The sequence below is a fragment of the Thermobia domestica genome, chromosome 4 (genome assembly GCF_964235325.1).
Source record: "Thermobia domestica chromosome 4, izTheDome1.hap1.1, whole genome shotgun sequence".
Taxonomy (NCBI): Eukaryota; Metazoa; Arthropoda; class Insecta; order Zygentoma; family Lepismatidae; genus Thermobia; species Thermobia domestica.
In genome coordinates this window covers 288,313,721-288,328,931 of record NC_137457.1, presented here as the reverse complement: position 1 = coordinate 288,328,931, position 15,211 = coordinate 288,313,721, and the positions used below count along the sequence as shown (strand labels likewise).

The window sequence follows — 15,211 nt, the reverse complement described above, 5'->3', positions numbered from 1 at the left end:
TGTGGTTGGTCTTGTGATATAAACATTGTACCATTGTGAACATTGACATGCCTCCATAGGAAAACAATCCATAAGAGTCAAATCTGGTGAGCGTGGAAGGAACTCGATACTGCCTCTTTGTCCAATCCATCTATTCGCTAGGCTCTTACGTTGCGATGGTAATGGGGAAGTGCTGGAAATCCTGCTGGAAATATCGTTTTTAACACTTATGAGCTGTTAAAAAGTGTAACATTTAAATTTTAAATTTTAAATTTTAAATTGTAAAAAATGTTAAACAGTACAGATTTTATTGGGACACCCTGTATTTACAAGCAGTATGTGCGAAATGGCTAGAGATATTTGCATCATTGTGTACCACCATTAGAACACAAACAAAAGTAGATACACAAATAAAAATCTGCTAGTCAACAGCGTATTTTTGTACCACATGCAGCGCATAAATAAATATTTTTCAGTACAATAAAAACTGCCAATCATTCTTGCCAATGAACGCCATACTTTGTAGCGCCATAGAAATTATCCTTTTTTTTTCATTTTCTTGAAATCTAAGCATGAACATTAGTTCCGAAATAGATCATCTTATTCAGTTGCATTACATCTATCGACTAATATTCCGGTACGCATCATCTTTGAACATTATTATACAGTGACCGCGAGAACTCGTGAAACCTGAGTACTACATCAATCATAGAACTGCTTTGCCTCACGTGTGGTGCATCGGAAGAATTCAGCACGATTCGTGGAGCTGCTTTCCGAACGCAAACTTGAGAAATCGTGAAACAGCAGAAGACCACCAACAATGTTACCAAATTAGAAGACATGGCGAACAAGAGACAAAAAGCAGACTTGAAGAAATATAACATAAACTCTAACAATTATTCAAATTAAACGATAACAATAATACAAAAAAGTATTTTTAAAAAACAACAACAACAATAACAACAAATCGAAACTTAGTGGCAATTTAACAACACTGTACCCTCAGATGATGTTCTCCGCAAAGCGCGAGAGGCTAGAATGGCAACATTTCATGAATGGGAGGTTGACGACCGGGACTCGCTCTCGCGTTCTATTGAATGGTGACATTGGTAAATCTAGGTCAAACTTCACGACTCCTCGCGATCACTATAGTTGAAGTGACGCTTAAGTTTAAGAGTTAATGATATTTTTGAGCTACACTTCATATAATTATGTTTGTAGTATCATACTGGAGAGCTTTATGTTAGTGTGCTGCAGAAAGATGACGAACACAATATAACAAATCTGCTGAAATCTTATATTGGGTTAAAGATCGAACAGTTGTTCGACGACGTGACTGTAAAACAGTTGTTTTTGGTGGTTGTAGCATTGGGAATCACAAGTGAAATATAGTGCATTTAAATAAAATTTATTTTCGATGTCACTGTGCTAAAAAGGAAGGAAGGCGGAGCTTAAGCCATATCACCCTCCTGCTTACATCACTATATATTGTTCCATTTCCTTTGGATTTACTTTACCTCAGCGACTGTATAGTTAGTACCGCTGATATTTCATTCATAAATCGAATGTTACGTATTTGTATTGACTGGGAAATTCTGATTACGCAACGGAAGTGGTTAATATACTAAAGCATGTTTAAAGGAAGTAACCAATAAAACATCGTGATTCACTACTATAAGAAATACAGGAAAGGTAGTATTATTTTCTGCTGCCTCCTAATCTGACCCACATGGTATTTTTCGAAATATACATATTACTTTTGGGATAATGTCATCGAAATACCACCACAACTTGAAATAAATAAATTTAAAAACAAATGGTAGCGACACGTGTGCACCACGCGAAGATGTTTAGTACTAATACTAGAAGCGATAGTAGATTTGTACCACTTTAGGTTCTAGTAGAAAGAGATTAGATTGGAGATGGAATATATATTTTTGGGACGCGTAATTGGTTGTATTAAAATACTTCTGTTATCCAGAGATGGTGTGGGTAAATGAAAACTTTACCCATGACCCACTGACCCACTATCCACTGTGACTCACTGTGACCCACGACCCACCATGACTCACTCATGAGATACTAAATTCTTCTTTTAAAAAATCGAACCTCCACTCCGCCCTTAGGATAACTATTATAATGAAAGCGATATGATAACATCCCAGTTGGAATCGGGGCCTAACTATATACCAAAAGTAATTTCATTTGGCTTTGACATTTGGCCGTGATCATACACACATAGTTACATTCATTTTTTAATATAATAGTTCACACATTAGATATGATTCAAAAATATTTTTTTTCCAGTAGCTAGCTCTTCTGAAGACTCATAGGCTAAGTCTTGAAAGCCAAGTAGTAAGTTCTATTGCTATTATTACAATTACAAATATCAATATCGAAAAGTGCCTGAAGTTCTTTCACTGACCACCGTTCTTCTGTTAAATACACTCATCTTAGCTAAGTAAATAGAAACAAGTGAAAAAAAGAAGAAAATAGAGGCCTTGAAAGCAAAACGTAAACAAATTCACCAGTGTTCAAAACATGCTGTCGACAATGCAGTAACCAGAGTGCAGTGGCGGCGATTCGACGTTAAAAGTGGGGGGGCAAGACATGATCTGAATATTTGTATATCAATGTTAATATACAAATTTCCCTGGTTGAAACTAGATACATTAATAGGCCATTTCAGAAAAGTGGGGGGGCAACTGCCCCCCCTAATCGCCGCCCATGCCAGAGTGAGTCGGTGGGTCACGGTGGGTTGCAGTGGGTCACGTCCTGTTGACTCACGACCCACTCACAAATCTTCATCCACTTGACCCACGAACCACTCCATCTCTGATTACTGGAGGTTTTACTTTTATAGCAAAAAGCTTTAAAACCGGAAGTGGTTAGTTTCTGCTACTTACGATTTAAATAGAGAGTTAAAACAGAAGATGGTATCTATTCTAAAAATCTAAATCGATTCCGAAGAAACAGCTTCTCGCTACCTATTATCGATTTTGCTTTATGTAGATCAATATTGAAACCAGAAGTTGTAGTGCATTTCTATCACTTCCGGTATTTAATAGAGAGCTAAGGTTGGAGAGGAAATATATTCTTGAAACGCTTAATTGATTGCAGGAAATAGCTTCTCTCTATCTATGAGTTTTTCCTCTACACTGATCAACGTTAAAACCGAAAATGTTTAATTTCAATAACTTCCATTTTGAATACCGCCTCCATCAACAAACCCAATTCGTAAATTTTGACCCTCTATATTTTGCCCAAAATTGATATTGATCTACCAAGTAGTTCTTTTTTTTTTTTTTTTTTTTTGCCTCCCCGACGGACGGACTGACACATGAGCAGGCAGGTTAAATATTTAAAATAATTTTCCAAAAGTTTAACTCCTTAAAAACTATTTTGATTTGATTTAATTCGATTTTATTTTATTTTATGTCATTTGATTTTATTCTATTTAATTTCATTTCATGTCATGTCATTTGATTTAATTTCATTTCATTTTATGTCATTTGATTTGATTTGATTTCATTTCATTTCATTTTATGTCATTTGAATTAATTTGATTTGATTTCCTTTGACTTTATGTCATTTGATTTGATTTCATTTCATGTCATGTCATCTGATTTCATTTGATTTCATTTCATTTCATTTTATGTCATTTGAATTAATTTGGTTTGATTTCCTTTGATTTTATGTCATTTGATTTGATTTCATTTCATGTCATGTCATCTGATTTCATTTGATTTGATTTCATTTCATTTTATGTCATTTGAATTAATTTGGTTTGATTTCCTTTGATTTTATGTCATTTGATTTGATTTCATTTCATGTCATGTCATCTGATTTCATTTGATTTGATTTCATTTTATTTTATGTCATTTGAATTAATTTGATTTGATTTCCTTTGATTTTATTTCATTTCACTTTATTTCATTTTAGCGTCCCTTTTAGCAGTGAGACTATATGAGACATGGACCTACAGCTTAACGTGGGATCCGAACTACATGAACTCCTGCTGGGAATCGAACCAGGGTCTGTCATGCCAAAGGCGTTTAGGCAAACCACTTAGACACGAGGGTGTTCGAAAAATCTATTTCAAAATTGTGGTTACAACAATAGAGGAGAAAGTACTAATACAGGATATGGTTGTAATACAGGAATCGCTAGAACTTGCCACAAATAAACTCTAGCAGAATTGCTATTCAAAACCAACACCAAACAATCCCTCATTTTACGCTAGAGGACCTGCTGTAATCTGTTAATAAACATGGACAAGAGTTCATAGGTATTGTTTTCAGTTTTACCGAAACTTTTGCAAGGCGAGACATTGGTTTATTTTTCTTTATGTTGTGAAGCAAGGAAGACAGATCATAATATTATGCGGAATGATGTAGAAGATGAAATGTAGAATGAGTAGAAGATTACGGTACAATTTAATACACAATAACGTTTCGAGGGTCAATTTAGAAAGGTTCGTCAAAAACATGGTGCAGGTGGCAATATGGGAATTAGCGAAATTATTACTCCCATAATTATCCTTCTAGGAAAGCGTAACGGTTTTCATAATAACCGATTTCAGGGATTGAGATTCATGTCTACCTGGAGTAGGTAGGGTTGCCAACTATGGAAAATAGAAAAACCGGCGCCCCCTCAATATTCCCTAAGATATAGGTCTAAGTGTGAACTATCTCTGTTCGAACCCCCCTTCCCCTTCATGGAAAGGAAAATACTATCGTGAACAAAAGTGCATTAGCACCTGTATTTTGCATATCCTTAGTACATTCACTAATAAGCTTAATAGATACAATGTGCTATAAATTAGGGATGGCCAAAATTTTCCGGAATTCAGATTCCGTAAATTTCACTTTCCGGAATTGGCCATCCCTACTATAAATAAGAAACTGAAATCGGCATTGATCATTTTATTGTATTTATCACCACCTCTTTAAAATTATCAAAAAAAATAACAAATTAATCTTTACGTGACAATTTTGAATTTGGAAAATGAAATTTATTCTTTAAACTTATACTTCAACTACAGGAAATTGTTTTAAGAAGTCCTTTTTTACTCTCAATAAATGTGTAAAATTTCTTACAAGTAAATTTCAAATTTTCCGTGATACAGTCCCTGTCATCTCTAAAATTATGTAAGAAGATGAACAAAATATATTAATCATTGATAGATGTGAAAGGTGGCAGTTTTGGATTTACAGAATGAAAGTTACTTTTTCAGTCTTTACTTCAAACTAGATACAAGTCTGAAAAAAAACGGTCATAAATGGGCTGGTAAGAAGTTTGCACCGGTCACCGGCTTTAATCAAAATAACAGCAATATTTCCAGCCAGGCCGGTGAAAAACCGGCCAGTTGGTAACCCTAGGAGTAGGGTGAGTTCAATGTATATAGTCTGTAGTCAGTGGGCACACTTTAATGTACCAGCTGTGAAAAAGAATTGTGTATCCGTAATCCGAATTGTGTATTCGTAAAGTAGACTACACCGTCTATACTATATACTTCTTGTCTCGTCTTCAATTTAAAGATATACTACTCGTTTCATCTTGAATTTAAAGATATATTTCTCGTCTCGTTTTGAATTTAAAGATAAACTTTTCGTTTCGTCTTGAATTTAAAGATATATTTCTCGTCTCGTTTTGAATTTAAAGATAAACTTTTCGTTTCGTCTTGAATTTAAAGATATATTTCTCGTCTCGTTTTGAATTTAAAGATAAACTTTTCGTTTCGTCTTGAATTTAAAGATATATTTCTCGTCTCGTTTTGAATTTAAAGATAAACTTTTCGTTTCGTCTTGAATTTAAAGATATATTTCTCGTCTCGTTTTGAATTTAAAGATAAACTTTTCGTTTCGTCTTGAATTTAAAGATATATTTCTCGTCTCGTTTTGAATTTAAAGATAAACTTTTCGTTTCGTCTTGAATTTAAAGATATATTTCTCGTCTCGTTTTGAATTTAAAGATAAACTTTTCGTTTCGTCTTGAATTTAAAGATATATTTCTCGTCTCGTTTTGAATTTAAAGATAAACTTTTCGTTAGTCTTGAATTTAAAGATATATTTCTCGTCTCGTTTTGAATTTAAAGATAAACTTTTCGTTTCGTCTTGAATTTAAAGATATATTTCTCGTCTCGTTTTGAATTTAAAGATAAACTTTTCGTTTCGTCTTGAATTTAAAGATATATTTCTCGTCTCGTTTTGAATTTAAAGATAAACTTTTCGTTTCGTCTTGAATTTAAAGATATATTTCTCGTCTTGTGCACAACATTACAAACTACTACTAGAATATGCACGTTACTATGTTCACTAACCACTTAAGAGTAAAATATTTTCTAGAGCTTCAAATATAAATGCAGTTCAAGGTTATAGCCACGACTATAAATGTTTTTGTTAAGGTCATGAAAGGTTAGGAATTTTTTAGCGCTTGCTACGTTTGAGTACAGCACATTTTTGTACACAAAACATTAAAATTTCTTTCAATATTCTTCCCTAAGATATAAAGGCATTTCAATAATTAAATTATAATTGATAGGAATAAATGCGAATGTCTCTTTAATAGAAAAAAAAACTTGCTAATTAATTAAAAGAAACGCTAAAGAGAAAGTCATTTACTTATATTTATGAAACAGTTCGCTAGGTTATATACTCAAAGAAATGACATTGCTGGAGGATGACGCAATGCGTTGATAAGTTTACGACGCTATGGTTATCTTTTGACCCATTCCAACATTTGCGTTTTATCAAACAACGCACAATGAAATGAATTCTAATCAGGATAACTGAGGCTTAATTTTTGTCACTACTGAGTTTCACAAAGATGTAGTATGTGTTACATAGTCGTAGCTTCAGACTTGCTCTGTGCTCTGTGACTAGACTTCAGACTTGAATATACAGAGTGCAGAAAAAGTCCAGGAACGGTCCAATATCTCGCGAAATATACAATCAACAAAACAAACAAAAACGCGTGTTAAATCATTTTCAAGAAGCTATCCAATGATACCAAACGCAACCCTCTATCTCCACCTCCTTTTGCAGATCTTATAAGAAACAATATTTTGAATTTTAAGGTTTAGTTTTATCAGTTTCAGCATTCGTGAACTGTTAGCAAACATCTCAATCCACTGAACTATTTATTTGACAAGTAAACTTTCAAAAGTATACAGTATACTGTAACTACTATAATGTTTTGCCCAAGACTCAGTTGTGCTTCAGATATTTCCCGAGGCACAATGAACTAGGTCAGCGTTTCTCAACTGCTGTGTCGCGAATACATATCAGGTGTGTCCCAAAATTTTTAATGTCTTCTAAGAAGATCTTCCCCAAAGAAATTATCTTTAGAAGAAATTAAAAATTTATCGCCAATCGACTTGATTTCACGATTGTCTTCCAAGTTTGCTTTTAAGGCCGTGTCTAATGTTTTCAGCATGGGCGCCGATTTTCCTGTAACTTTGGGGGGGGGGGGCATTCATAAAAAATACATGTAACAATACATATAACAATAAAAAATACATGTAAAAATACATATAAAAATATATGTTCATAAAAATACTTGGGGGCCCCATGACCTTGGGGGCCTCCTCGGCGCCCTTGATCATCAATCCCTATGTAATAACATGTTGAACTTCTTTCCAAAGTATTATGAAAACTGTTTGTCTTATGCAATTCAAAATTTCTCCAGATGTTAACCTACCCCAATACTACGTGTTCATTTTTTAAAATTTTTAATCTAGTTCCTATAGTTCATTAATATTACTTTTTACAAAGAAATGTGACAGCGCTGTAAATACTATATACACAAATTCAGGTATTGGAGAATCAGCAGGGTTTCTTTTCCTGCTCGTGGAGGTGCAGATACAATCTCTCCTGATCCATTCGCACCATTGTTCCTCATTGATCTTCAAAAAGTTGGTAGGGGAAGAAAACAAGTTACGAAATGAAAAAAGGTCGTTCACCTAATAATGTTCAGAATGCATATTTTTTGAAGTAATGTTAGTTGACAAGCTGATCATATGGTTCGGAAGAAGAAAGGGTTGCGGAAGGCAACACTAACTGCTGTCAAAAATGAGAAAATTTTATCTATCTACACATCTTTTTACTTGTATTTTATAGCAAGTCTTGTACTTTACTTATTTTCATTTTTCAACCGTATTTGATCCTAAATCTTGATTCTTGCGTGGTGGAAAAAAGACACGACAGAGAGAACGCAAAACTAAAAGCATTATCATCAATATTTTGCTTTCCAAAATAAGGAATGTAACTTTCAAAATTAAAACTTATAACTCTAAAAGAAATATTTGGGAAGTTGAAAAAACAAATCATGGAATTTTAGGCGTGCCTAACAGTAATATAGAAAATAAAAACAAATATTACAATATTTCTGAGGGTCTAGATCATTTGGACCCGATATTGGTATTCCAAAGATAAGCAACTGAAATATTTTTTCAGTTATTTTTCACTGAAACCAATACAGAATTATATATACATAATGTGTGTGTCCATTATATAGTATTTTGACTCAGTTTCCTGACCAACGTTACATTACATCTTAGGAATTTACAATTATGTCACTTTTGAACAAAGAGACGATTATCCTTGTTTCCCCTACGTAGTTCATAACATCAACTCTCCTGATTCATTTAAAGAACCAATTACCGGTTGGTCGCAAACTGGAATTTTTATTTTCGGTTTAGGAATCTTATAAAACTCTTAATCAAATCTGGCCGATAAACAGTAATGGCGTTGTCGTAAATTGAAATGATCATAAATCGCACGGAATCAATAAAAATATATCCACAGAAAGCTATATTTGTCCATATATCTACATTTGTGCATACTTTTATTTGGTAGTTGACCATTCATCACAACATAGTTAATATTTGATCTGTTGATGATTTGCGGGTGAAACATTGCAACTAAAATCTCGAGACCTATAATCTCGAATGGCGAAAACCTCGCGGACCAAAGTCTCGCATAATCAAAATCTTGCCGGACGAAATCTATCCTGGCCAGAGCCTCGCGGGATAAAACTTAGCCGTCTAAAATCTCGCGGAATAATGATGTCAACCGGCTCGGCTCGGTCCAACTAAGCCATCGGCTCGGCTCAGGTGAGCCATCGGCTCAGTTTGGCTCTGCTCAGGTGAGTCACAGGCTCGGTTCGGCTCTGCTCAGGTGAGTCAGAGGCTCGGTTCGGCTCGGCTCAAGTGAGACATCGGCTCGAGCCGGCTCGGTTGCGATGAGCCATCGGTTCAGTTCGGCTCGGCTCAGGTGAGCCATCGGCTCGGTTCGGTTCGGCTCAAGTGAGTCATCGGCTCAGCTCAAGTGTTCATTTTTCTTTGGAAAGAAACATTGGGCATGAAAGTGTATGTCAAGAGTTCGTCTACGCATAGATATGTATACTTTGCAAAAATCCTCAGGGACAAATATCTCGTTAGTTTTAAATTTGATGTCTTCCTATTTTCTGGTGATAATATTTTTTTCTCATATTCCTGCTTAAGAGTCATAAGTTTCTTTTATGTTAATATATTTCTATTCAAGAGTCTTACGTAATTTGTTTGTAAGATTTGTATCTCATAGTTATTCCATAATAAAACCAGTTGAGAATGCTCCAAGAGCACTGCCAGAACGAACTTAAAAAGAATAGAGAGATGGAGCGGGAAGGATAACTGTGATTGTTCCTACATGTAAATCTTTTTATCCTCACCTTGTTTTGTTTCTCGCATAAAAAATCGCAAAATATTATCTCTCTATGACTTACAGTTCCCGAGATATGACTCCTTAAATTCCGAAATATGGCTCTTCCGAAATTCGAACTTTTTTTCGCTAACCCTAGAAAGACTAAGAGGGGTCAATTTTGCCCGCGAGTTCTGTTTTATTTCGTTTATATGGATTAATATGTATTCAGGATTCTCTGTTTTTTTGTTATTGTTCCTTTTGATGCAAGGTTCATTTTCGCTTTTTTTTCAACTGGAATATACTGCATTGTGTTTTGGTAAAAAAAAAAAAAAAAATGTTGTGCGGGCGGATTTGATTCTCCCTTGGTCATAGGCGCTACTCATTTTTTCCCAAAATCCCTTTCATTTGTTTTTTTTATATCTAAAACATGTATTACTTTTTAAAAATGTTACTTTTCTCTGTTATAAAAACACTTAGGCTTTCATAGAACTTGTAGAGTGTTAGTTATAATAGTGGTTTTCTGCATAGTATTATAAGAAATTTGGTATAACATACAAGGAATTTTACGCACTGTACTGAGCCCGTCTTTTACAAATAACAGGCACAATTCTTGGAAAAGTTACTTTTTTTTTTTTTTTAATTTAGTTCAACTCGTTAACTCAAATTGAGCAAATATACTCCATAAACTACTTAAAACCAGCGCGGGCAAATTTGACCCCCCCCCCCATGGTCCTTCACGTAGCTCATGCGAGGATGGCCTTTCTAGGGTTAATATCTGGGGGCGGTGGCCACCGGTTACTATTTGATATCAAAATGTTCACCATCCTCTTAGGTATAGATCAACACCAATATCATCTCTCTATACCGTACAGTTCCCGAGATATGGCTTCTTAAGTCTTCCGAAATCGGAACTATTTTTGGCCAATATCACGGGAACGGTAAATCATAGAGATGATATTGGTGTTAATAAATATCTAAGGGGAATAGTAAACATTTTGGGACCTATAATAATTGATAGCCACTGGCCAAATCAGTTGCCAGTTGGGCTTGCCACCGGTTACTATTTGGTACCAAAATATTTACTATCCTGTGAGGTTTTGATCAACACTAATATCATCTCTCTATAACTTATGATAAATCTCGGGAAATCGGCCATTTTTTGTCCAATATCTCGGGAACGATACGAGTGATGCGAAAAATTCCACCACTTTCTCAGATAGTTTGTGATGCTCTATCGAATGCAGGATTCAAAATTGAAAAAATCACAAATAACAGACAGACAGACACACAGACAGAGAGAATTCAGGAACGAACTTTTTAAGTTCGTTGAAAATGAATGTATTTTTTGTGTGTGTGTGTGTGTGTGTGTGTGTTTGCTTTTTTGCATCTAAGGGAAAAATCACATGTAGGGGTGTTGCGAAAATTTGAAAAGGTATTTTGGTGTGCTCCCAAAGGAAAAAAAAGGTTGAGAAACGCTGAACTAGTCTTATCTTTTAAATATGTGGATCATAAAGCAAAAATAAAGAAAGATAAGGGAGTAATAATAAAAAAACGGCAGGTATGATATGTAGTACGTCAGTAATATATATATATATCATTGCTGTTCAATACCAAGAAACAATGGTGGATCGGTTTGGTGCTAGGACTAACACACTGAGAAAGTCTTCTAGGCAGGAGCATCACTAAGGGAGTCAAGGGTTCAATCGTCTCCTGCGCTTCATAAATATAGATACTTATCAATTTAATGAAAACATCAAAAGTTAGAAACACGTCAGATATTTGAGTTCAGAACGGTCAAGCGGCGAACGCAGCACCATCTCGTTGCTAGTGGTGTACTAGAGAAAATTTTGTACTACATGAGTAGCAATGGAACAGCAGTATGAAGTAAAAGCAGACGGTGATAGCGTAAAATGGACGAATATCTAATTTCCGAAGATGACAAATACATGACACTTGGTTGTGTGTTGCGAGCGTGACGGAAGTGGTATGTGTATTGAATGTGTAGCAAGGGACACTGAACAAAGTGATGACAGCCTACAGAACTCACGGCAAAGCCACATGGGCGAACAGGAACAGTAGACGGAAGAAAATCTTCAGTGGCAGGTCCTGCCAAGCAGTAAATAGGATTGTCACTGTGAACCATCGTGCTACTGCAGTGCAAATGACGGAAGAACTTAAGAGGAATAATCAATTCGAAATTAAAATACCGCTAATTTTACAGTAATTACGTGATATCTTCAAATAGATAAAAGATAATCAAAATGTGGAACAAGAGCGCCCTAGACAATATTATTTTACAATGAGATACCGTTATCACGAGTCACATAGCATTTTTCCGTTTGCAGCCATTTAGAAACGCGAAAATAAATGCCGATTTTCTAAATGGCTGGAAATCGAAAGCAGATAAGTGAGTTACATAACATGGACGTACGGGCTCGGGTTGCATGGGCGTAACCGCTGATAATTTGACCATAACGCTTTAGCATGACATCAGTGGTGCAGCGAACATATAAGAAGTTAATGTATGGCGGCTGCTCAAAGAAACTTATGATTCGCAGGGTCTCCACCCAACCACGCAACGTGGTGGTGGTTCTGTGATGCCTTGGGCCGCTATATCCTGGTTTTCAGTGAGTTCTTGGTTGCGTCACTGTCCTTGACTATATTACTATTTGAGGGCATAATGTGCATTCTATGGCCCATTTGTTTCTGGGGAATGATTCCATATTACAGCCTGATAACGTGTCCATTTACACAACTGAAACTGATGCGGCGTGGTTGATGAGCATCAGAATGAAGTTCAGCCTCTCCTCCCCAGCGCATTTCTCACACCTGAACATAATTGAACATTTATGGTCCGTTTTGGAGTCATGAGTTTGACGCAGAGTTTCGCTTTCATCCTTTCTCACGGAACTGACTGATGCACTCCACGCGTAATATTTCATTGCTACCATTCATGGCCTCTATGACTGTATTCCACGTTGCATCAGAACTGTTCTGAGGGCGAAAGGCGATCCAAAACCATACTAATCAGGTAAGCTGCACCTTTTTTAAAAGGTGTCTGTATCTACTAACTGTAAGTACAGTCATCAACGAAAGTTCATCCTAATTAATTTTGATTATACAATTATATTTTCTCAAATTTTCAGTAATGAATGCATCGTTTGATGTCTGTTTGCTTAGATAGGGTTACGGAAATATACACATAAACTATTTTCTTCGTTTTGAAATTACCACAAACTCCATTGCTATGATAGCCTACATGATTTCCAGTTGTATATGTTAACAGCACATCGACTTCTAGACCGAAATTTACTACCTCTTAATTCAGGTTGTTTCCCAACTATCTCATGAAAGTAGTTAAAGAATAGGAATATTTAGGATGAAGTTTAATACTTCACAAGCAAAAACTAATATCTAAGCAGAGGTAAAGGCATAGATGGAGTTAGGAATTGTTTGCTGGGGGGGGGGGAGTGGGAGGGCAGTCCTTTTGGTTGGTCTCGGAGGTTGGTGGCCATTTTAAAGGTGGCATTTTTTTTTGTCAAAAAGTTGGGGGCCCCCATAACTCCGCCCATGGGTAAAAGTGCCGGGGAATGGGGGAGGACGCCGTCCCCCACCTCCAAAAAATATTTACGGCGTACCCCCAGTACAATCGACATAGATAGGCACGGGGGACGGCGCCACGTCATGCCGCTACCTACCGTCCCCCTACCTTTTTAGATCCACTTTTACCCTTGTATCTAAGGAAATTATTTATGCAATCAACAAACCACTAAGTTCTTTAGAAATAACGTATATAACATATGCGTCATTTTCAGGGAATTTTTCATAACAGAACTACTGAAAACTGTGTACACTCGTCCAGACAACTTACATCCATTTATGGCGGAAGGTAACAGTAGTTTGGTGGTAAAGGACTCACCTCTGGTGGGAGAGGTCAAACCCAGGGCAAGTGATCTTGTGAAAGACAACATTGTGACAGCAGCTTTTCTTGGGAGTTCTTTACTATCCTCTCACATTATAATTCCACAAATTCCTCCATAATTATTCAGTCATTACGCATCTGTCTCATTTAGCTCAAAACATATTCGTGGGACTTTAAATTAATGATTTTTCCGTTCATTTATTCTAAGTTATTGTAGCCTAAAACAGTCCACCCACGCACCTTGGGCACCCTAAATTTACTATGTTAAACCCCTGCCTTAGCTCGTTCAGGTTTCTAGACTTTTCAGTGAAAAAGAAATGAAATAAAATTTCTAGGAGACGGATTATTAATGAAAGTGAACGATTACGAAAAAAATTGAGGAATTATAATGTGGGAGGAAACGGTATAATCCATAGAAAACTCACCAACACGATGATGTCTACCACAAATTCACATGGGACCACTCGAATCAGAGGTGAGCACTGTGCCACTGAGCTATCATGCTCCCACTTCTCAGTAAGTTAGGCCTACCAAATAAACTTCATCATTCAAATATACCGAATTCAAAAGAATATTTAAGGTATTTGGAGTCGATTTTATTCCAGAGGTTATTAATTTCGTAGTCATTGTCCTATGACTGGCCACTCTATTCTTGATCTGAACGTCTCATAATTACTAATTTAATATCGTACATTCTTTATATTAGCCTACACGGAATCGAACTTGAAATCCATGCATCAAATACATGAACATTCATCTCTAAGCTAAGTTACTAATTATTAGCCAATATTATTGTAAGTAAAAATAAATCAATAATAATTTTAAGTGCACTCACCCCATGCAAATCAAAATTCCTGATAGGCCTTACATGAGGACATTTTCGTTTGTCATCCCGTTTCTTCGCACTATTCACTGCTACAACAGCTAGTAACAAAATGACAACTACCACTATTTGTCGAAACATGATCAATTCACGAAACGATTCAAGAAGAGGTAAAAAAAAAAGATTTTAAAAGAATTCAAGCGAGTAATTTTACATTGCACACGTTAACATTTGCAATAAACAAACACACATGACAAGTATAGTCGAGTGACATTAACCATGTGAGTCCTTACTCTAATCACGTTATAAACTCCCATACTACCCGTCCTTTAAATGCGTCTGCGCATTGTTTTGCTGTCCGTTTATTTTGTTCTTTCCCCCGCCCGCAGTCAGTTTGTTGGATATATTCTGACTAGTCTGCCCACTTCTAGATTCATTAAAATCAATTTAAAAAACTCTTCCATAGTTTATTTTTAAAAAAGAGAAGTCTTTCGGGTGTTTGTTTCTGCTGAACACTTGCAACTTCAATGCGAATGCTAAACCTTTATCTTTCCCTTTAAAAAAAAAAATTAGCTTATTTTTGTCGTGATCTCTAAATACGAACTTTGAACTTACAAATACTGTACAGTTTTATCTATTCTTGTGCTCAGTTGCATGTGCTTTTCGGTTCCCTTCTAACTTGTATCCGTTTCTCCGCCCCCAATCCATGACAGTGGTAGCAAGTAGCAACATCAATTTCCTCATTTGCTGGTCCGTCGCTTATCAAATATCCTTTTCCGCCCCGACAATGTACGATATGTCCCT

The 15,211-nt window shown here is 35.9% G+C and overlaps 1 protein-coding gene across 1 annotated transcript in view; it reads right to left on the bottom strand.

The window, feature by feature from the left end:
* The window catches only part of LOC145684147 (apolipoprotein D-like), a 41,268-nt gene extending 26,282 nt beyond the window's left edge, over window positions 1-14,986 (bottom strand). Inside the window, exon 1 of the mRNA XM_081756096.1 lies at window positions 14,420-14,986. Within this exon, the coding sequence (XP_081612222.1) occupies window positions 14,420-14,548 (129 nt within the window). The 5' untranslated portion in view covers window positions 14,549-14,986. The remainder of the gene's footprint in view (window positions 1-14,419) is intronic.
* Between the last annotated feature and the right edge of the window lie 225 nt (window positions 14,987-15,211).